General features: G+C 43.2%; 1 protein-coding gene across 1 annotated transcript; it reads left to right on the top strand.

The window, feature by feature from the left end:
• The first annotated feature begins 8316 nt into the window (after positions 1–8316).
• Positions 8317–11896, top strand: LOC142002524 (keratin, type I cytoskeletal 42-like). Its single transcript, XM_074978701.1, has 7 exons — positions 8317–8360; positions 8520–8808; positions 9557–9639; positions 10260–10416; positions 10698–10859; positions 11291–11416; positions 11639–11896. Exons 2-7 carry the CDS (start codon positions 8635–8637, stop codon positions 11894–11896), a joined length of 960 nt encoding a protein of 319 aa, XP_074834802.1. The 5' UTR covers positions 8317–8360; positions 8520–8634.
• The last annotated feature ends 10756 nt before the right edge of the window (positions 11897–22652 follow it).

Raw genomic sequence — 22652 nt, 5'->3', positions numbered from 1 at the left:
GAATGTAACGTTAGGGTAATTAATTAGAATCATAGAACACTAGGACTGGAAGGGGCCTTGAGAAGCCATCGAGTCCAGCCCCCTGCCCTCATGGCAGGACCAAGCACTTTCTAGACCATCCCTGATAGACATCTATCTAACCGGTTCTTAAATATCTCCAGCGATGGAGATTCCACAACCTCCCTTGGCAATTTATTCCACTGTTTGACCACCCTGACAGTTAGGAACTTTTTCCTAAGGTCCAACCTAAACCTCCCTTGCTGCAGTTTAAGCCTGTTGCCTCTTGTTCTATCCTCAGAGGCCAAGAAGAACAAGTTCTCTCCTTCCTCCTTATGACTCCCTTTTAGATACCTGAAAACCGCTATCATGTCTGCCCTCAATCTTCTCTTTTCCAAACTAAACAAGCCCAATTCTTTCAACCTTTTTTCATAGGTCGCATTCTCTAGACCTTTCATCATTCTTGTCGCTCTTTTCTGGACCCTCTCTAGTTTTTCCACATCTTTTCTGAACTGCGGTGCCCAGAACTGGACACAATACTCCAGCTGAGGCCTAACCAGCGCAGAGTAGAGCGGAAGAATGACTTCTCGTGTCTTGTTCACAACACACCTGCTAACGCATCCCAGAATCATGTTTCCTTTTTTTGCAACAGCATCACTGTTGACTCGTATTTAGCTTGTGGTCCACTATAATCCCTAGATCCCTTTCTGCTGTAGTCGTTCCTAGACAGTCTCTCCCCATTCTGTATGTGTGAAACTGATTGTTCCTTCCCAAGTGAAGCACTTTGCATTTGTCCTTATTAAACTTCATCCTGTTTACCTCAGACCATTTCTCCAATTTATCCAGATCATTTGAATTATGACCCTATCCTCCAAAGCAGCTGCAACCCCTCCCAACTTGGTATCATCTGCAAACTTAATAAGCGTACTTTCTATGCCAATATCTAAATCATTGATGAAGACATTGAACAGAACCGGTCCTAACACAGACCCCTGCGGAACCCCACTTGTTATACTTTTCCAGCAGGATTGAGAACCATTAAGAACTACTCCCTGGGTACGGTTATCCAGCTAGTTATGCACCCACCTTATAGTAGCCTCATCTAAATTGTATTTGCCTAGTTTTTTGATAAGCATATTATGAGAGACCGTAACAAATGCTTTACTAAAGTCTAGGTATACCACATCTACCGCTTCTCCCCTATCCACAAGGCTCGTTATCCTATCAAAGAAAGCTATCAGATTTGTTTGACAAGATTTATTCTTTACAAACCCATGCTGGCTGTTTCCTATTTCCTTACCACCTTCCAAGCACTTGCAGATGATTTCTTTAATTACCTGCTCCATTATCTTTCCTGACACTGAAGTTAAGCTGACTGGCCTGTAGTTTCCCGGGTTATTCTTATTCCCCTTTTTATAGATGGGCACTATATTTGCCCTTTTCCTGTCTTCTGGAATCTCTCCTGTCTCCCATGATTTTCCAAAGATGATAGATAAAGGCTCAGATAACTCCTCTATCAGCTCCTTGAGTATTCTAGGGTGCATTTCATCAGGCCCTGGTGACTTGCAGACATCTTATTTTCCTAAGTGATTTTTAATTTGTTCTTTTTTTATTTCAACTTCTAACCCCACCCCTTTCCCACTAGCATTCATTATGTTGGGCATTCCTTCATCAGACTTCTCAGTGAAGACTGAAACAAAGAAGTCATTAAGCGTCTCTGCCATTTCCAAGTTCCCTGTTACTGTTTCTCCCTCCTCACTGAGCAATGGCCCTACCCTGTCCCTGGTCTTCCTCTTGTTTCTAATATATTTATAAAAAGCCTTCTTGTTTCCCTTTATGCCTGTAGCTAGTTTGAGCTCATTTTGTGCCTTAGGCTTTCTAATCTTTCTCCTGCATTCTTGTGTTGTTTGCCTATATTCATCCTTTGTAATTTTTCTTTGTTTTCCATTTTTTATACAATTCCTCTTTTATTTTGAGATCATGCAAGATCTCCTGGTTAAGCCAAGGCGGTCTTTTTCCGTATTTTCTATCTTTCCTACACAGTGGGATAGTTTGCTTTTGGGCCCTTATTAATGTCCCTTTGAAAAACTGCCAACTCTCCTCAGCTGTTTTTCCCCTCAGTTTTGCTTCCCATGGGACCTTACCTACCAGCTCTCTGAGTTTACCAAAATCTGCCCTCCTGAACTCCATTATCTCTATTTTGCTGTTTTCTGTTCTACCCTTCCTTAGGATTGTGAACTCTATGATTTCAAGATCACTTTCACCCAAGCTGCCTTCCACCTTCAAGTTCTCTACCAATTCCTCCCTATTTGTTAAAATCCAGTCTAAAACAGCTTCCCCCTGGTAGCTTTTTCAACCTTTTGGAATAAAAAATTGTCTCCAATACAATCCAAGAACTTACTGGATAGTCTGTGCCCTGCTGTATTAGTTTCCCAACACATATCTGGATAGTTGAAGTCCCCCATCACCACCAACTCTTATTTATGGATACAGTGGTGCATCCATCACTTGAAATCTCTAAATCTAAGCTGGATGTCTTCATAAAAGACAGGTTCTAGATGGGGGTGGGCAGTTATTTTGGATGGGAGGCAAATCGAGATTTTGGTAAGTGATCAAGGGATGCATTCTGCTATGCAGGGGCTGTAGAGTCTGGGAGGGAGGTTGGGTGTAGCAGGATGCTCAGGATAGGGGAGTGGGGTGTTGGACAGGGTGTGGGGTCTTAAAGGGAGGGGCTGTGACCTGGGACAGGGAACTTGGGTCCAGGAGGCTGTACTAGTGTAGGAGAGGATTCTGGCCTGGGGGAGGGATGGAGGAGCAGATGCAGGTTCTGAGAGGGAGTTATGACTTGGGGTGGGGGGCGGTGATCTGTGAGACGGGGTAGAGAGTCAGACAGAGAGTATGGGTGCAGGAGAAGATTCTGGCTTAGGAGAGGGCTTCGGAAGGGGTTGTAGGTTATGGGAGCAAATTGGGTTGCGGTGTCAGAAGCTGCTCTGGACAGAAGGGTCTTACCAAAGCAGTTACTGGCTAGCAGCACTCTCAGGCAGGCTTCCCTGCCTGCCAGCAGCCCCAGCCCACTGGCTCCCTGTGCTGGGGGGAATATGGCTTTGCGTTGCCCCTGCCCCCAGGAAAATCTCTCTGCTCCTTCTGGCCAAAAACCAGGAACTGCAGAAATAAGAACAATAGCAGAAGAGGAGAAAGAATAACCAGTGGCTCTGAACAGAGGAAACTTAGCTGCTGGTCACCTTGGCAGTAGACAGAGATTCACCCTTCCAATCAAGTTCCCCAACCATTCAAGTCAATAACCAGTATGACAGCAAGAGAGGAGCCATCTGCAAAGTCTGAGGATGAGAAACTACCTGCCCTAAATTTGGAAGCCCACAGTCACCCCACCTGAAAGAAGGAGATGTAGGGTGTTGGTGGTTGGAGACGTACTTTTTAGGGGAACAGAGACATCCATCTGCTGACCTGACCCTATGTCCTGCAAGGTGCACATCCTGTCTGGAGCCCTGATCCCAGACATTAAAGAAAGGTTACTAAGGCTCATCCGCCTATCTGATCACTAACCCACAATGCTCATATGAATTAAGTGTATGAAATGCTTTAAGGAAATAAAGAAGACACAGTCCTTGCCCCAGCATGTTTATAATCTAAATTAGGCAGTCAGAGGAAATGATGACAACAGGCAGAGATTAAGTGAGGGAAGGAATGAAGGAGGGTTATAAAAATAGAGAAGATGTGATTCATGGTATACTGGCAACGTGGATTATAAGTTTTGATTGTATTTGGCTGAAAGTCACAAGTTCTGAAAAAAATTTAGAGGGGTCGTTAAGAAGTCTGATGTACTTTGAAGGGGAGGCTGTTCAAAGAGTCGTGGGGAGGCAGCATTAGCAAAGACACCAACACAAAAGTAAGAAGAGACACAGAACATCAAGCAAGGAGTATGGGCAGAGCACAAGGAAGATATCTCAAACCTCAACACAGAATGGATTTTGGGAATCAGTTGGCACTGATGCCAACAGTGAATCAGGCTCCCTTTTGGAGGAAAAAATGCAGACCATTCATGAGGGTGCAGAAGTGAATATGGATTACAGGGTCATCAAAAAGAGAGAGACTGAGAGCCCACCAGTCTCTTGGAGTGCATGCTGAAGTCATCAGTGCTGCAAATAATTATTCAAGATTATATGTGGATTCTTGATTTTTCTGAATAATGGAGTATTTTATTAAATGAATAGATACTCTGTATCCTCTGCAGAAATCTGTTTTATGATGTAGACTTTTTCTGTATTTGTTTATTGTATAGGTTGCAATACTTTAAAGAATTTTGTAAGTGTAAACTCCCACAGCTAATACCAGCCCTAGTGCTGTGAACTCTCAAAGCGTTGGACTGTTCTTATCCTGTTTGTCCAAAACCTGATATGACAGGGCCTTACGGCTGTGTCAGAGCTGTATATGATACTGCAATAGAAATAATTCATACTTACATCTCACTTTTTTTCCTTTCTAATGTCTCTATCTACTCTAACACTTAGGTAATATCAACAGCTCTAAATGCTCTGTGCTGCAGGACAGTCAGATGAACACATATGCATATTGTATAATATTTTTAAAAAAGTTGACTACAAACAAAAAACTCACACCAACTTGGGTATTCGTCCAGCCAAGCATCCATCCACACACATTTACAGTGGACCAGCTACCTTAAGGGTAGCAGGTGTTTGAAGCACTTAAAACAGTCCAGCACCGTTGCTCACTTCCCACATTCACACAGTGCTCTGCTGGTACATTCCCATGTTCAGCTGAAGGCTCTGACAAAGTCTCCTATCCTAATAATCCATCTATGCATTCAGATCCCAGCAAGAAAAAAGAAAAGGAGGGTGAGACAGCTGTGCTTTCAACCCCATTTCAGTCGTCCATGCATTCTCTAATGTCTCTTTGGATTCTGCTTTGCCCCAAAGATGCTCTCAGCAATTTAAATGCCAGAAATTTTTACTGCATTTTGAAATACCAGCATCTTGAAAAGGAACAGACGAGGTTATGGATGGTCTCTTAAGAGTAGACGATTCTGCTCTTGTTGCATAGGCTCAATCAGACATCCACTACATCGCCAGCAAATGCACCGAGATAACTCAAAGCTATGGACTAACTATCAGTGCGAATGAAACTGAAGTAATGTACAAACTCTGCACCTTTGAATGTGTATTTAAGACCTAGGACTACAACTAATGTTGCCAAACTCAGCATGGTAATGATTTCATTGACCTTCCTGGAATTTTGTCAGACATGGTCATTACTGGCCAGTGAATCATTAGCCAGATAAAAAGACATGGTCTGAACTGGAAAGGTTGCAATGCCAAAAGGGCAATATGTACAGTATCCCACACCCAAATGCAAATATTAAAGTCGTCTTTACTATAGAGCAGTGATTTCTAGCTTATTCTCTGTGTGCACATCAAAGTACTGGAAAAATGTAATTGACAATGCCTGGTAGCTATTATGCAAATTGTATAAGGTAATTATGACAAGTGACAAGATAAGATCATGTATAACAGGCTGTAGAGACATCACTGAAACAATGCTTAGGAAAGCAAAGCTCTGCTTGCTTGGACACACCCTCTTCGTGGAGCAGAGGACTCTAAGAGAAAATATTCTGCAGCGGAGTTTTGATGAACACAAGACCACGGCAGAGAAAGAGACAGATATCCTGAAAATTAATTCCGCCCATTGTTATAAAATGCCATCAGTGGGACGGGACAGCAGCAAATTAATCATTTTGGTCAGAAAAACAGTAAAACATGATGATGCAAGTTTTGAAGAAGGGGATTGTTTGCTATCACAGAGAGCAAGAGAGAGTCAAAGTTACTGACATGACTAGGAAACATAATGCATTTCCCTCTCTGGTGTAGGGCAGGGCCTGTACTGCAAGCAGCAGAGTCTTTAGTCAGCTACAAAGGAACCGTACTCAATGTGCAATGAATGTTTGTGCTGCATGTGATTCAGACAAAGTTTGCTGTGCTGACCAAAAAGTGGAACTCTGTGATGCTAAAATGATACCTCTGAAAGAGAGAACAGAATTTTGCTCCATCCATAAAAGCTGTGTCTGGTTAATTTCTTCAAGGATCCCGCACAGCATAACCAAAGCTTCAAGCAACAAAAGCATTATCTTAATTTCTGTTTGTCCTCAGAGCCTCACCCCGACTCCAATTATACTTCAAAGTACAAACAATGAAAAGCAGATTTTCTTTTTTACAGCTTTCCTTGGGATTGTTGATTTGCTGACTTGCACTTGGGGAGAGAATAGGGCACCTTTCTGAAGTGAGGATGGGCTTGTGTTTAAAGCTCTGTTGCCTAATTCAGGAGTCCTGCGGGTAATTCTTGCCTCCCACACAGCTTCATTCTGTGACCTTGAGGAAGTCACTTCATCTGCCTATAGAATGGTTTCCATGTACCATATAATTAACACACATGGCCGGGCATCTCTCGTCCTGTGATAGGCATCCCTTTATCATTTAAAATCTAAATAATCAATCACTTAAATGGGGATCATAGTACTCTAACTGACATGAATGGGATGATGCTCCACCCATAAATACTTGGGAGGCACTTGGGCATTATAGGATGAGACCCCTATAAGTGAGTGATTTAGATAGCTATTCCTACCAGTACACATGAGATGGCTGACGGGTATGAATTTGGAGGGCTTGTTTTTCAGATGCCAGAAGAGAAGGGCTTGGCAAATGAGGTGTTTACAATGGCAAGAAGTTTCTAAGAAACTCCTTTTTCCCTCTCTCTGCTTCATTCAGGCAATGTGATATATAAATTTACCCTCTCCTGGAGCAGAGAGTTCCTCATTGCTCATAAGTCTCTATGCGGGGGTTTCCTGGGAAGCTAGCACAATAGCCCGTGCTAGTGAATTCTCACTGTTCAGAGCTGATTGGTTCAGGCCTTTTGGGTAGTATGCCAGTTCTATGATCTTCTTTGAGCTGCCATTTCAGTATCACAGCAGTACTGGTGTCCAAGCCCTCAGAGCAAATCAGAATGTACTGACAACAATTTCAATGCAGTGCAGAAACGAGGATAGCTCTTCCCACTTTAATTTCTTGTTCAGTATAAATTTTTAGACATTAGCCATGGAAAAGACCTAGTTGGTCACATCTAGGCCACCCCTTCAGCTAGCCAGTTGTTCCTCCAGTACCATCAGCATGTCAGTTTTACACTACATTCTCTATGTCACAAGTTCCCCCAGTTTTTCATATACACCATGCATGTTAACAGAGAAATTGTGCATGTGGACAAACCCTAATCCATTCACCACTGCATGGAATAGCTTCCCTTCCGTTCAGACACAAAGCACACAGGTGGCAAACACATCAATTGCTCACATGTGGCAAGTAATATTAGGAAAGTATTTAAGGTACTCTTTGCTTATTTTAATGATGGTTTTCAGCAGAACACAAAGAGGAGGAGGAACCAATCAATGAGCCAGCCCACCACACAGTACAGGCAAGTGCTCTTTCCAGAACATTGGTATCCACAGACTACAGTTTCGGAATCCCTGCTCCTCAATTGCCACAGCTTTAAACACGGCTTTTTTAGGAATATGCTGGGTCTAAATATCTGCCTCTGTACTAAGGAAAGACCTGAATATTTATGTCACAATGTTTCAGATCATTCCACTGAGACGCGCATCGCGGTTTTCACTTTCCTAAAGCATGACTCTGTGTTCATTCATTATATATTTTGATCTTCTATGTCAACACCCAGCAGCTCATATGAAAAAAACATGCTTATTAAAGACAAAAATTAAAATAAAATAACAGATGAAGTGCTCTCTGTTGCAATAAGCTGCATTATTTTTCCCTGTATATAATTTAAGGCAGTGTTTTCCTGGCTTCTTCTTGTAAAATTTTCGTCATAAAGAAAAGCTGATGATTCATGAAACATCATTGTGAGTGTATATTTGGAATTAGCTGCTAAAGTGTAACTTAAGTTCCTTGCGTACTGAGATTTCTGGAGGGAAACTGCCTTTGGGGAGTAATTCTTGGCATAAACAGCAAGACTAGCCAGCCCCATGGGAAGAAGAAACACCCTACTAGTGACACCCACTATGGACGGTATATATAGAGATCTGTGGGGAGAGAAAATGTGCAGTCTGAATTTACATCAAACTGTGCCTCTTGCTTTGGGCTTTGGGTTGTATTCTTACTCGCTGTCGCTATGAGTTACAGCAGCAAGCATACTGTCACTGTCACTACCAAAGGCAGGAGCAGTGGTGGTAGCTGTGTGATTGGAGGTGGTGGTGCAGGAAAGATTTCTTCAGTCTCTTCTGGAAGATATAGCTCCTGTGGCATAGGCAGTGGTAGAGGCTTCTCGGGCAGGAGTTTCAGTGGTGGTGCAAGTTGTGGAGCAGGACTGAGTGCTGGTAGTTTCTCTGGAGGTAGCTATGGAGGTGCCTTAGCTGGAGGTCACTTAGGATACAGCTGTGGAGGTTGTCCCAGTATTGGGTTGAGTGGTGCCGCCACCCATTGTGGTTATGGAGGTGGTTTTGGTGGTGGCTTTAGTGGAGCTGTCGGTGGTGGCTTTGTTGGTGGTGGTGTTTGTGGAGATGGCGTATTTGTCCCCTGTGATGAAAAGCTGACCATGCAGAACCTCAATGACCGTCTGGCTTCCTACCTGGACAAGGTGCGATGTCTGGAGGAAGAAAATGCTGCACTTGAGTGCAAAATCAGGGAATGGTATGCCCAGCATGGACATGCCGGTATACCAAAAGACTACAGCTGTTACTACAAGGAAATAGAAGATCTTCAAAATCAGGTAACATATTTTTAGGCTGCATTCTGCACTGTAAGATCTTCACCTTGAGCCTGCATTCCAATCCTATGACAACTGTGAGAGCCATTATTTCACTTTTGTAAAATGTTCTTTGCAGACATAAATTAAGAGAACTGCTTTTATGAAATATGAGTGAGGGTGTAAAAACTCATGTGTCCTTTCACAATTTGCCTTTTCTGGGCCAGATTTGTACATAGAGAAAAAGGTCACATAGGCAGGAAACAATGTAGGTTTGGCCAGATTCTTACCAGGATGTCTTAATATATATAAAAACTCAAAAGTGGGACAAGTGGAGAAATACATTACTTAATCTACTGATTTATCTTCATTATTACTTTGTGCCTTGTCATCAGTTTTCTTAGATTTTAATTAAAATATAATTTCTATTTCAAACAAGTTTGAGCTTCTATACAGAAATGGGGGCGGGGAAGGGGAATATTTCCCTAAAGAACAATAAGAACAAAATGATACTTTGCCTCCAATAGGTTTGAATGGGCAATTTAATGTTTGTAAAACACATTTCTTAAGTATATTCTTAATCCTCTAGAAAAAACAAGCAAAAAGAATCACAGAGTGCAGATAGCTCTCAAATGCTGAGCTGCAATATAAAGTCTTGCAATGAAATAACTACAAAATCATAGTTACAACTGAAATTTGCAAGGTGACACTGAGTGTAAGAGAGTGAAGAGACTTTGGGGCTGAAAGTCTCCCGGACCCTCTTCTTTTCCAGATTGTTTGTGCAACCCTCGACAACAACAAGATCATTCTGAACATTGATAACAGCAGGATGGCAGCTGATGACTTCAGGCTGAAGTGAGTACTTCTCCTTACAAGAAATAGCCTGCATTCTCCTGTCTTCCCTAATGTCCTATTCTCAAACCAAGAAATTTCCCAACAAAGAGCTACTGAATTTCTCAACTCATTGCAGGTGATTTTTTGATTATTAATTCACTCTATTAGAATAGCAGCTATGACTAGAGCCTGTTGTGCTGGGCACTCTACAAACCCACCCATCACGCCGAATGAGCTGACAATCACATCAGAGGACAAAAGACAACAATGGATATAGACAGAGCAATGAGGGAATACAAGGGAACACCAGTCAGCTGTGGTCTCAGATTTGACAAGTGCCTTAGGTCTTTTGGCCTTAGAGTTGCCTGGAATAGTGGCATTTCCAGGACAGAGTGTTTGAAGCAACAAAGAGTTTATTGTGGGGCTCGTGGGGCCAAAATATAGGGACAAATGGTGTAAATTGGCATGATCCATTGAAGAGAAGGGACCAATGCAGATTTATACCAACTGAGAGTCTGGCCCACAGATTTTTTTGAAAAAAGCAAGAGATTATATTATTCCCCAGCAGATGTGCACATGCCAGGAGCCCAGAATGGTGGGCTCACACATTGACTTATCTCTGCTTCTTGTCCCTGGCATAGATATGAGACTGAGCTGGCCCTTCGCCAGAGTGTGGAGGCTGATATCAATGGCTTACGCCAAGTTCTGGATGAGCTGACCCTGTGCAGATCTGACCTGGAGGCACAGCTCGAGTGCTTGAAGGAAGAGCTGTGCTGTCTGAAGAAGAACCATGAGGAGGTAGGATCTCATTCCCTGATATGTAACGTGTAGTCTGTACGTTACTTACTATGGCAACAGGGCCCTGATCTTGATTAAAACAATGGGGCAGTACTGCAGCTACAACCACCAGTATGAATAGTAATGCAGGATGATGACAGTACTTCTTTTGCAAATCCCGTTGCCTACTCGTCAGAAACTGGAAGTAGGGGCTCACTGACACGGGCATGCTGCTCTCAGGCCCCAGAGTTCAACTCACTTTTTAATATTTTTAACCAAGCTGATTTGGGTTATCTTTTCAGGAAATCACCTGTCTGAGAAACCAGTCCACTGGCGATGTCAGTGTGGAGGTCAATTCCAGTCCCGGCCCAGATCTGAAGAAAATCCTAGAGGAGATGAGATGCCAGTATGAAACAATGATTGCACAAAATCGCAAAGAAGTTGAGGACTGGTATGAATGCAAGGTAAATGCACCATAACTGTAACTCTCCCAAGCAAAAATACAGAAGTTATTTCAGAATCACATATTCCTGTTTCACACATTGTAAACGTGATCTGCATGAATGTATAGTAGATAGGGGACACTTAGGGCAAGGAGACCCTGTGCATGAGCAATGTATGCCTCTCATGGAATTCCAGGGCTTGCTACACGTCATGGTGGCAGAGATGGAGGTGTGTTGGCAGAACAGTGGGTGAGCCTCTCAGTTAGGACAGAGGAGAATTACTGGTGATGTTGTGAGGGTTGTACCATTAGAAGAGCAAGTTACAATGAACAGATGAGCTTCCTTCAAGTGTTGAGAAAACCTGACCAGTCCCTGTTGTTCACACACACTAGACTCATCTGACAATTAAAAATTCCCTCTGAAGCTCTTTATTCTGTGTTTCTGTTTTACAGATTGAAGAGGTGAATCGTGATGTCATCACAAGCAGTCAGGAGGTTGAGTCGTGCAACAGCCAGGTCTCTGAGCTTAGACGTCAGTTGCAGTGCCTGGAGATTGATCTACAAGCTCATCTTAGCCAGGTATGTGATGTTGTCACCACTGATATTTCACCTATGACACACTGATGCCTGGACTTCAGGACTGATGACACTGGCCTATACCTAGCAGGCATAATACAGCTGATTGTTAGCAACAACGTACTTTTATTTTTGCATTGACAATCCTCACCTTTCCACATCCAAATGGGTTTATATTTAACACGTGGCTAAAGTACTTGTGGCTTTTTTTCTTTCAATTCTTAGCGTGACAACCTGGAAGCCTCTTTAGCGGAAACCGAAAGTCGCTACAACACCCACCTGTGCCAGTTACAGCAACAGATCACCTGTGTGGAGCAGCAACTGGCTGATTTGCGTGCAGAAATTGAGTCCCAGAACCACGAGTACAAGGTCCTCTTAGACGTCAAATGTCGACTGGAGCAGGAGATTCACACTTACCGCTGCCTGCTGGAAGGAGGACAGCGTGACATTGTGTATGTAAGCTGCAGGCCCAGCGGGGGATAAAGCAAACACCTATGCTGTGGTCCCTGCATTAAAGACTCAGTCTGAGGTTTTGCCAAAAGTCCAGGCCATTCCTTCTTTTATCCAAAGCACTTGCCATGTCCCCAACTCCACTTTGATTTGAACCAAACCATATAAATAATCAGGTACAGATTTCCTGATTTTTAAGCAAGGGATAGAGCAGAATCTGTTTTAAAAGCCCACTGGTAATGGCAGCCTATGAGTAACTCAACCATTGTGGGCAAAGTGGGTGTGGAGACTGATTGGCCTTGTAGTGATGTACTTTTGCTTTTCAACATGGAAGAAGTGAGGGAGAGTGATGGACGAAAGCCAGAGGAGGTAAACTGGCCTGGTCCTGCCTTTTTACTGGACTGGTAGTGACTGTAGACAAGCAATGCCACAAGTCTTCACTGAACTCACCATGCTGTTGTAAGGTTGGCTATTGTTTCATTCACCAAACTCTCTTTCCTTGTCACAGTGGCCCAGAAGGAGGGATTAGCATAGGAGGAAAATGCTCAAGTGGAGCGGGAGGAGGAGTAGTCATTAAATCAACCCACGGCTACTCTTCATCTTCCCACTGTCATGCCACGCCTTGCCACCCTGCTGAGATAGGTAAGAACTTCAGGAAAATGTTTCTTTAGTTCCCTTCTTACCAGTAGGGCAAGAGAAAAGCTATCATGTCCACTCTCGGTTAAACAGTTTTAAGGTGCTGTAGCTCACCTTTTAGAATCATGTTGCAGGGCAACTGGAGAGTGGTAGGACATAGAGGAAGTTATCAAGAAACAGTGTCAAATGTAGCGGTGACTCACTCGCGATGATTGTGAAGGGTGAACGTGAGGGAGAAGAGAGCTGAAAGGGAGGGCGAAGGAAAGATGGAAAAGAAAGGTATCTTGAAGTGAAAGCAGAGAGAGATTGAGAGACAAAGGGAAAGAGTGAGAGTCTAGAGTACTTGGAGAAGGAAGCTGCGATTGGAGGTTGAGTATTTTGTAGGGCAAAGCAGGAGGCAGCACGTCCTTAAAACAGATAAAAGGAACCAATGAAGTCTTGGTGTGCGTTGGGAAAATGGGTCCTAGACCACAAACAGTATCTATGGGTGGTCCATCCTGCTGCTGGGGGAGTGCAACAATTTACTTTTGCATCTTAGGAGAAATAAAACACTTTGGGGACACAGAGAGCCGAGTGTCTAGGGGAACACACAAGTCCAGGGGAGGGCAAAAGGAGCTGCCCTTTGCAGTTCTGGCACAGCTGCTGGCCCAACCTGTGGTGTTTGCTTCCTTTACTTGTATTCTAAGCATATAAACAATTTGGGAGAAGTTCTGGATTGCATCTCAATTTAAAGGCAGCAACGTTTCTGTGAGAAGCCTCCGCTCTCAGGGTTTATATTAACCAGACACACTGGAAGAAGGCTTATGCTGCAGGGAAGGTTTCACTTCCTCTCCAAGTAAAATAATTCTTCTATTTATCCACCTCCAGTGCATGGAAGGAAGATCTGTGACTAAGAAGAGAAACTGGCATTTTCCAGTGCAAGACCCACCGATCAAAGACCACCCATGGACAAAGCGAGCGCTCACCCAATGCATCCACTCTGCACCTAGGCAAAGAGCATGGGCAAATGCTCTTCAGAATTACTCAATACTGCTAACGCCAACACTACTGTCCTAAAGGGCCCATATGAGCTTTGGTCCACCTTCCTGTCTACCATGCTGTTTGCTTCTTCTGTTTTGTAATTCGCTGTGCATCTAATTACAATACTTACTTGAGTTAATCTGCACCGTGGTTGGTAGTTTACCTTCTGCTGAAAAAGTGTCTCTAATAAACTTTGCTTCTGCCTGACGCAATCAAGAAACTTGTGTGTGGGAAATGATTCCTTCTGTCAGTGTTTTCTGTGGTACCTGGTACCGGGATAAACACAAAGCCATATGCTCAGGTTAGTCTGTTAGATTGTGCAGTGGTCCCCAGAGAGAAGTGCTGGAAGCTTCACAAAATGAATAATTTAAACCTGGTTTGGATAATAAACTAAGGAGAACAATGTGGTTTTGTTCAGTAGGGCTGTGGGACTACACTAGGTGATTTAGCAGGTTTTTTCCTGCCAGAAGGTATTAGACACTTCCTGTTAAATACAACCTAATATTTATTATACACAGTCCCTTTGTACAGCTGAAGCATGAGGGCTGTGGGGGTTTGTCGGTTTCTCTCATATGACTATACTAAATTTTAGTTTTAAGGAGCGGAGAATTATTAAGTGCAGTTTGAAGTATGTGAGTGGCAGCTCTGGAGATCTACAGAACAGGCAGCTTCAGTAGATGTGCCACACACACTCACAGTAGCCACCAGTAATACAGAGCAGTAATAACCTCTGTGAGGGGTGAGCTGATTTTTTTCTCTATGACCCAGACCATCTAGGGTTGACATCTGTCTAGTTGTGCAAACCCAAAGACTGCTGCCCCACCCTCTGTCCTACACCTTCCTCAAGACCATGCCCCTGTCCCAGCTCTTCTCTAAGGCCCCAGCCCTGCTCACTCCACCCCAGCTGCCTCCATTTCTCATTCTCCTCCTTACTCACTGTCACCAGTGTGGGCTGGGAGTTGGCTACAGGAGGGATGTGGGAAACATACTTTGCGGGGGGGTTAGATGCAGTGGACAGGATCTAGGCTGGGGCAGGAGATTGGGGGGAGGAGGGGGTGCAGACTCTGGGAGGGATTTTGGGTGTGGGATGGTGAACAGATGAGGCTCTGGGAAGGTGTTTGGGTGCAGGATGGGAGAGGCATTGGGTTCTTGGAGAGAGTTTAGGAAAGGGAAAATCAGTCAAGTAGCACTTTAAAGACTAGCAAAATAGTTTATTAGGTGAGCTTTCGTGGGACAGACCCACTTCTTCAGACCATAGCCAGACCAGACCAGACTCAATATTTAAGGCAAAGGGAACCAAAAACAGTAAGCAAGGAGGACAAATCAGAAAAAGATAATCAAGGTGAGCAAATCAGAGAGTGGAGGGGTGGGGGGGAAGGTCAAGAATTAGATTGAGCCAAGTATGCAGATGAGCCCCTACAGTGACTCAGGGAACTTTCTTACCCCAGGTGGTGTGGCTCCCTCCCAAACGTACATCCCTCTAGCAGCACCTTTCCTAGGCAGGAGAGCCAGGGGGTCTCTGCATGCCATTGGCCAGAGGCACCCCCCACAGCAGAACCTATTGGCCACAGTTCCTGGCTAAGGGCAACTGCAGAGTCGGTGCTCTGGGCAGAGGCAGCATACAGGCTCTCCCTTCCCACCCCCACTTCTAGGGCTTCAGGGATGGTGCTGGCCACTTCCAGAAGCAGGGTAGAATGAAAGTAGGTAAGTGAGCCTGCTTTCACTCCACTGCCATGCCAGACTGTTAGCACCCAAAAATCTCCCTGTTTTGCTGAGCCTCCAGGAGAAAGGGCATCATTCCAAGAGACTGCTGGCAAAAGCAGGAGGCTTGGCAACCCTCCACCAATAAACAGGCCTCTTTCTATGATGTAGTCACCTTCTCAAGGGGTGCGCCTACGCTTGCATGCCTCTTTTGAAAGAGGCATGCAAATGAGGTGCACCAAAATGCAAATTAGGTATAAATTTGCATAGTTGGTACCTCATTTGCATATTTGAATTTCAAAAGCTCTTCTTTCAAAAGAAGAAAACCAGTGTAGACGCCGTTCTTTCAAAAGTAAACCCCATCTTCGAAATAATCCTTCTTCCTGTTCAATAAAGAACAGCAGCCACACTGGCGTTCTTCTTTCGAAAGAAGATCTTTTGAAATTAGAATATGCAAACAAGATACCAAATATGCAAATTTATAGCAAATTTGTATTTTCGATTTACCTCATTTGCGTATGTCTTTCGAAAGAGGGATGCAAGTGTAGATGCACCCACCAAAAAATGGGCTGAACAACCAACCCCCTTTGAACTGCTCACCGAACACTCACTGGACAGGTCCTTTGGTTTCTACCAGCTTAAACTGAACCCACATCCATAACCTCAAGGTGAAAGGCTATGTAACCCTTTACCAATCCCCCAAACAACCCAGGCTACCGAGTCACACAGCAGATTTGGTTCTCACTGAGTTTGTGATAGTTTCTCTCAGAACCTGATCATCTCTGTTTGTGCCCATAGGGATTCATTTAAGCTAGACTTGTTTTTCAATTCTAGGAGTTTATGAAACTATTGTTTCAACCCAGAAGTGTCCCATGCAGGGGCTGATAAGGCCTATCCCTGAACCACAAGTTCTATTACAGTGAGAAGAGATGTTTCCAGGTACAGCAGGAGGCTGCTGACCATGACTAAAAGGCAGTCTCTCCTTCCTCCTCCACCTCTTGTCATCCTTCCTTGGCTTGTCAGTGGACAAATTCAAAATGCAGTGTACTGTCATGTACTACTTCTCTTCGTTTTGAGCAATCCTGGGTTAGTGTCTCCCAAATGTCAATGTCAACCACAGCTGACAAGGCAGAATAAAATGATCAAGGTGAGCAAATCACAGAGTAGAGGGGCAGAAGTGTGGGCGGGGGGGCGGAATCAAGAATTCGACTAAGCCAAGTATGCAAAAGAGCCCCTATAATGAGAGTCCTAGGGGCTCTTTTGCATACTTGGCTTAACCTAATTCTTGACACCCCCCCTTCTGCCCTTCTGCTCTCTGATTTGCTCACCTTGATCATTTTTTTCTGATTTGTCAACCTTGATTGCTATGTTTGGCTCTCTGTGCCTTACATATTGACTCTGTTCTGGTCTGGCTATGGTGTGAAGAAGTGGGTCTGTCCCACGAAAGCTCACCTAATAAATTATTTTGTTAGTCTGTAAAGTGCCACTGGACTGCTTTTTTTTTTTTGATAGGATATAGACTAGCCCGGCTTTCTCTCTGTTACTACACCCTCCTCATGTGTGTGTGTGTGTGTGTGTGTGTGTGTGTGTGTGTGTGTGTGTGTGTGTGTGTGTGTGTGTGTGTGTGTGTGTGTGTGTGTGTGTGGTCTTTCCGTGTAAGCCTTAAAGCTTTAAAGATAAGATGGTAAGAATGCAATTACATAGCAGGAATGGTGCTTGGTCCTGCCAAGAGAGCAAGGGACTGGACTTGATGACCTCTGGAGGCCCCTTCCAGTTCTATGAGGTGTGCATGTGTACTTCTTTTTAAACAGGGGGTCACTCAACTTGATGTTAATTTGAACATTTGCATTGCCTATTTCTGATTGGTTGCCATTGAACTTGCTCAAATACTAGTCATTTTATCAAGTGTCTTGTATTCAGCATGAGGCAATATGGTCAACCTATCCAGATAACATGGTGGAATCTGAAATTCCTGCTAACAAACACAAGAGAGCCACCTGCTGGGAGGACACAGATGTTTGGGACAACCAGTTTTCAGTATAGTAACAGAGAGGAAGCCGTGCTAGTCTATACACTATCAAAACAAAAACCAGTCAAGTAGCACTTTAAAGACTAGCAAAATAGTTTATTAGGTGAGCTTTCGTGGGACAGACCCACTTCTTCAGACCATAGCCAGACCAGATATTGAGTCTGTTCTGGTCTGGCTATGGTCTGAAGAAGTGGGTCTGTCCCACGAAAGCTCACCTAATAAACTATTTTGCTAGTCTTTAAAGTGCTACTTGACTGGTTTTTGTTTTGATAGTTTTCAGTATATACAGCATGTCCCAAAGCCCGTCTCACAGGCACATGGAGAAGAGCGTGGGAATCCCCTGCTTAGAAATGAAGCATTACTTATAATGCAGAAACAGAAACGCTCCCTAGAGGAACAAAGAAAATATCACATTTCGAAGAGAGCATTGATTTCTTTGGTTTAGTATCCAGGTTCTGGCAGTGGTTAGCCCCGGATGGTTCAGAGGAAAGTGTAAAACTTTTCTAGTACATCATTATACTGCCTCTAACATAAATTCATAGACACTGTTGTTTTGACCCCACCTGGTGATCAGTTTGTGCCCTATAACAACAGGGCTGACTGACAACCTGGGGAAAGATAATATTTTGACTCTGACCCACCAGCAGAGGAAGCAAGACCCACCTCTGACATACAAGGAACCAAGAGAAGTCAGGGAGATAAAAGAATCCAGAGAATACAAACTTCTCTGGAAAGTGGCGAATTTACTCTTCAAAACAGACAGAAGAATCTTGGTTCTTGCCAAACAAGGGCGTTTCCCAGGGTTTGCTGCAAAAAAACACAACCAGGTTTTCTTAGATCAACAGTGCGCTCAGCTGGCGGCCTCTAGTGTTTACACAAGTGCAGAGATTGTATTAAGATCTATTCCAACACGTACAGAAACACAGTACCTGACATCTAATGACATAGTGTGATTCTCCATGGCCTTGCACCTTATGTCATTGCTTGTAACTGTGCAAAAGGGTTGTCTAATCCTACCACTGACACAGGTGAGTGGTAAATTCGGATCTGGAAGTGCTTTACATTACTGCATTCAGTGGACACGGGGGTAAGTGTCAGTACAAGATTGAAGGAACTGTGCTCTTCCCATCTTGCGCTCTAGAGGGCACTGTCTTGTTAATGATTACAGTCTTACCAAATTTCCAGCCATGGAAAAAATGTGGTGGATCATGAAATCTGGTTTCCTCCTCACCTACCCCCTCAGGCTGTGATTTGTTGTTTTATGTGCTTTTACCCTGTACTATACAGATTTCACAGGGGACACAGTATTTCTCAAATTGGGGTTCCTGATCCATAGGGGAATTTCAGGGTAGGGTCACGAGGTTATTTAGGGAGTGGGGTCATGGTATCCCCTACCTCATTTCTGTGCCTTTACAGCTGGACAGCCAGAAGGCTGTTGGCCTTGTGCCTAGCTCTGAAGGCAGCAGCTTGCCAGCAGCATCACAGAGGTAATGATGACAGTACCCTAACACTTTTGCACTGCTGCCTTCAGCGTTGGGTGGCCAGACAGTGGCAGCCACTAAGGACCCAGTTCTGCAAGCAGATCCACTGACAGCAGTACAACAGAAGTAAGGATAGCTGTCCCACAACCCCCCAATAGCCTGGTGACCACCCAAAAGTCCTTTTTCGTTAGGACCCTGACAGTAACAACTCCATCCAATGTCAGATTTAAATAGATGAAATCTTGAAATTTATTACTTTTAAAATCTTATGAAGGTGAAGTTGACCAAAATGGACCATTAATTTGGTAGGACCCTATTAAAAAGGCATTGTGTATATTGCTTCTGCACATAGGCAATAAGCTGTATTTTAAACTTCAGCCTTCAGGAGTGTTTGTTCTGCTTATTTTGGGAATTAAAAATCTCAGGTTGTTTAACAGAAATATGCTGTAAAGCAGAAGAGGGAGAACGAAAAGGAGGTAAGGAAGGAAGGAGGTAAAATATAAGCTGGTGGCAATCCGGTAAACTGAAAATGTGGGAAGTGATTAAGAAAATAAGTTTCCCACTGCCTGCCTTGGCTGCTGGTTGCTCCAGCCCAGCTACCCATCTTGAACAGTAAGGTCCATGGGAACACTGATCTCAGCCTGACTTTGCAAAGGTTATGCTCTTGGAAGACAGTGTAGATTTGTTTTCTACTTTCTCTGGGATTCCTGACCACGTTCACCTTTGTTCATGACTGACAGAAGTATTGTCTTTTGCTGTGGAGGCTGTGGTAGTGACTACAACCAGGAGCCAGGCACCAGGTGAAGTTGGACAGGTCTGTTGGATTTATGGGTATAGAAAGCAGTGCATTGCTAGAATGATATTGGCAGGTTTTACCTGTTAAGAGATTGTGGCATGTGGTTAGGAATAAGCCTATTCCTGTCTGTACAAGCTAAGTCAGGGGTCTGCAACCTGTGGCTCTGGAGCTGCATGTCTCTGTGGATACAAAAGCTATCATTGCAAAGTAAAAGAAAAAAAAAGAAAAAAAGAAAACAAAACCCTCCTGATTATTTTCAATGAACAGGGAATGCCTAAAAGCCTACCAATGAACAACTCACGTCTAAATAGCAAACTACGTGTGATCTCAAAATGTTGGATAGCTCCCCCTTTAATATGTGCAGTGCATTGTGTAGCGGTGTTTTGATGGTACTGCTAATAACGTCTTGATTTTGAAAAGGAAAAGGGAGTCTGAGGCATTCCTGCTGTGAAGGGCAACACACATTTTAAGAAAGAAAATTGAATTAATCATGAAGTGAAATTGGTCTAGTTAAAGTAGGTTCAGTAGTGAAAGGAAGATTGTGGTAGAAACACACACGTAAGGTGTGAGGAAACAGAATATGTAAAAAGTTCGTGAATATCCTGCAGTACACATCTAGCACATTACAAATTGTGTGGTCTGACTGTATTTGTGAAGGGCTGCCTTGTATTCACATGCATTGCAGCTCTTCAATTATTGAGTTTTTTACCGAATTTGAAAAAAATTGCTCTTCTTGCTATTTTGGTTGCTGACCCTGGAACTAGGCTGTGCCTACACTGAGCAATTCCTTTAATCCTCCAGCTCTTGCACTAGTACTGGCGTAGTTCCTCCCTTCTATTGAGCAAATTATTGGACTTAATATTTATTTTTCTAAGTACTAACAGAGAGATAGCCGTGCTAGTCTATATAGTTTATATACTATCAAAACAAAAAACCTGTCCAAGTAGCACTTTAAAGACTAACAAAATAATTTATTAGGTGATGAGGTTCCCTGGGAGAGACCCACTTCTTCAGACCATAGTGTTACTGTGGAACCTAGACGACCTAATCATGGACCAAGACTATACTGAGCTAGGTGCCATAGAAGCAAAGAACAAAGAAATGGTACGTGCCCAAAAGAGCTGACATGCTTCAGGGACCCAAACTCTTTCCCAAAGTTTTGTGGTAGAGCTGAGTTCTGGCAGATCTTATCGCATCTGCCCACCCATCACCATCAACTCTTATGTTTACTGATGTATCTTCTAGCACCTGCTCACTAGCATTTTGTGATACTAGTGTATGATGGACTACCTAACAAATAGTAAACAGATTAAGTATAATATATGGAACAATGGTTTATTCCCTAACGGCCAAATATTTGGTTAGGATATTGCATTCAGATCTGTGTCTAATAGGGTGCAGCAGACTGCCTCTGAGGGCTGAAGCACAAAGCAATTTTTCACAAATGCACGTGGGAAGAATTTCCATGTGAGCTCCATAATTTGCAACTAATGAGCATAGTGTGTGCTTGCATCCAGTAGAGTGTGGGCCAGGTGCAATGGGCACACACATTTTCCTGAGAATGTGTACTCTGTAACTTCAAAATATGCATCTAGGTAATCTAAATACAACAAATTGTATAGCACACACACAGCAGATTTTTTCTGGCCTCTTAAAATGTATTGTTTTAAGATATTAAACAATTAATTTGATATTGTTCTAAATACACATATACATACACACAGAGAGAGCATGAGAGAGAATGACAGCACCTCATTTTGCTATAAATAATGCTAGGACCACCTGCTGTTGAAATCCCTCCCTGGGAGTAAGTGTATGTGATGTTTAAATCAGCTGCCCCTGCAGATAATGGCAGTATTCTCAATTGTGTTTGAGGTCAGAACTAGAACTGGTTGGGCATTTTCAGGAAAATGTATTTTTGAGCGAAATATGCTGATTAGCTGAAATGTAATTTTTCCTTAATCTACAGTTTGATCAATTTCTTGACTCAGAACACACAAAACAATTCTGAATGTCAAAATGTCCTCTTTTGACTTTTTTAAAATGAAAAGAAATTCTGTTTTTTCCATTTTGTCTAAACCAATCAGAGGTAAAATGAAACTGAGATAAAACATTTCAAAATTAACAAAATAAAATGTTTCCATTAATTCAACCAACATTTATTGGACTTTTCAGTCTGCAATTTATTTTTTAACTTTTATCTTTTGGCTCAATTTAGGACGGTAAACTTTCTGAAATCTCATTTTTCCCCACAGGGTGGACAAACCATTTCCTGCCTAGGAACGAGAGATAGCACAGGTCCTCAGATGGAAAACAAGTGTCTTATCTTTAGCTCCTTAGGTGCTTGGAGAACAACGGTCTGTTTTAGGACTGGTTCTGTTCAATATCTTCATCAATGATTTAGATATTGGCATAGAAAGTACACTTATTAAGTTTGCAGGGGTTGGGAGGGGTTGCAACTGCTTTGGAAGACAGGGCCATAATTCAAAATGATCTGGATAAATTGGAGAAATGGTCTGAGGTAAACAAGATGAACTTTAATAAGGACAAATGCAAAGTGCTCCACTTGGGAAGGAACAATCAGTGTCACACATACAGAATGGGAAGAGACTGTCTAGGAATGACTACAGCAGAAAGGGATCTAGGGGTTATAGTGAACCACAAACTAAATATGAGTCAACAGTGCGATGCTGTTGCAAAAAAAGCAAACATGATTCTGGGATGCATTAACAGGCGTGTTGTGAACAAGACACAAGAAGTCATTCTTCTGCTCTACTTTGCGCTGGTTAGGCCTCAGCTGGAGTATTGTGTCCAGTTCTGGGCACCACAGTTCAAAAAAGATGTGGAGAAATTAGAGAGGGTCCAGGAAAGAGCAACAAGAATGATTAAAGGTCTAGAGACCATGACCTATGACGAAAGGCTGATAATTGGGCTTGCTTAGTTTGGAAAAGAGAAGATTGATGGCGGACATGATAGCGGTTTTCAAGTATCTAAAAAGGTGTCATAAGGAGGAGGGAGAAAACTTGCTCTTCTTGGCCTCTGAGGATATAGAAAGAGGCAATGGACTTAAACTGCAGTAAGGGAGGTTTAGGTTGGACATTAGGAAAAAGTTCCTAACTGTCAGGG

This window comes from Carettochelys insculpta, chromosome 28, assembly GCF_033958435.1.
Source record: "Carettochelys insculpta isolate YL-2023 chromosome 28, ASM3395843v1, whole genome shotgun sequence".
Lineage (NCBI taxonomy): Eukaryota > Metazoa > Chordata > Testudines > Carettochelyidae > Carettochelys > Carettochelys insculpta.
The sequence above is the reverse complement of the archived record's forward strand: the minus strand, read 5'-3'. Positions and strand labels throughout refer to the sequence as shown.

Excerpts from the sequence above, each read along its gene's own strand:
- LOC142002524 (XM_074978701.1), top strand. The coding sequence starts at position 8,635 with ATGCAGAACCTCAATGACCGTCTGGCTTCCTACCTGGACAAGGTGCGA. Across the intron at positions 10,417-10,697 it reads TGAAGAAGAACCATGAGGAG|GAAATCACCTGTCTGAGAAA; the intron begins GTAGGATCTCAT and ends TTATCTTTTCAG. Across the intron at positions 10,860-11,290 it reads AGGACTGGTATGAATGCAAG|ATTGAAGAGGTGAATCGTGA; the intron begins GTAAATGCACCA and ends TCTGTTTTACAG.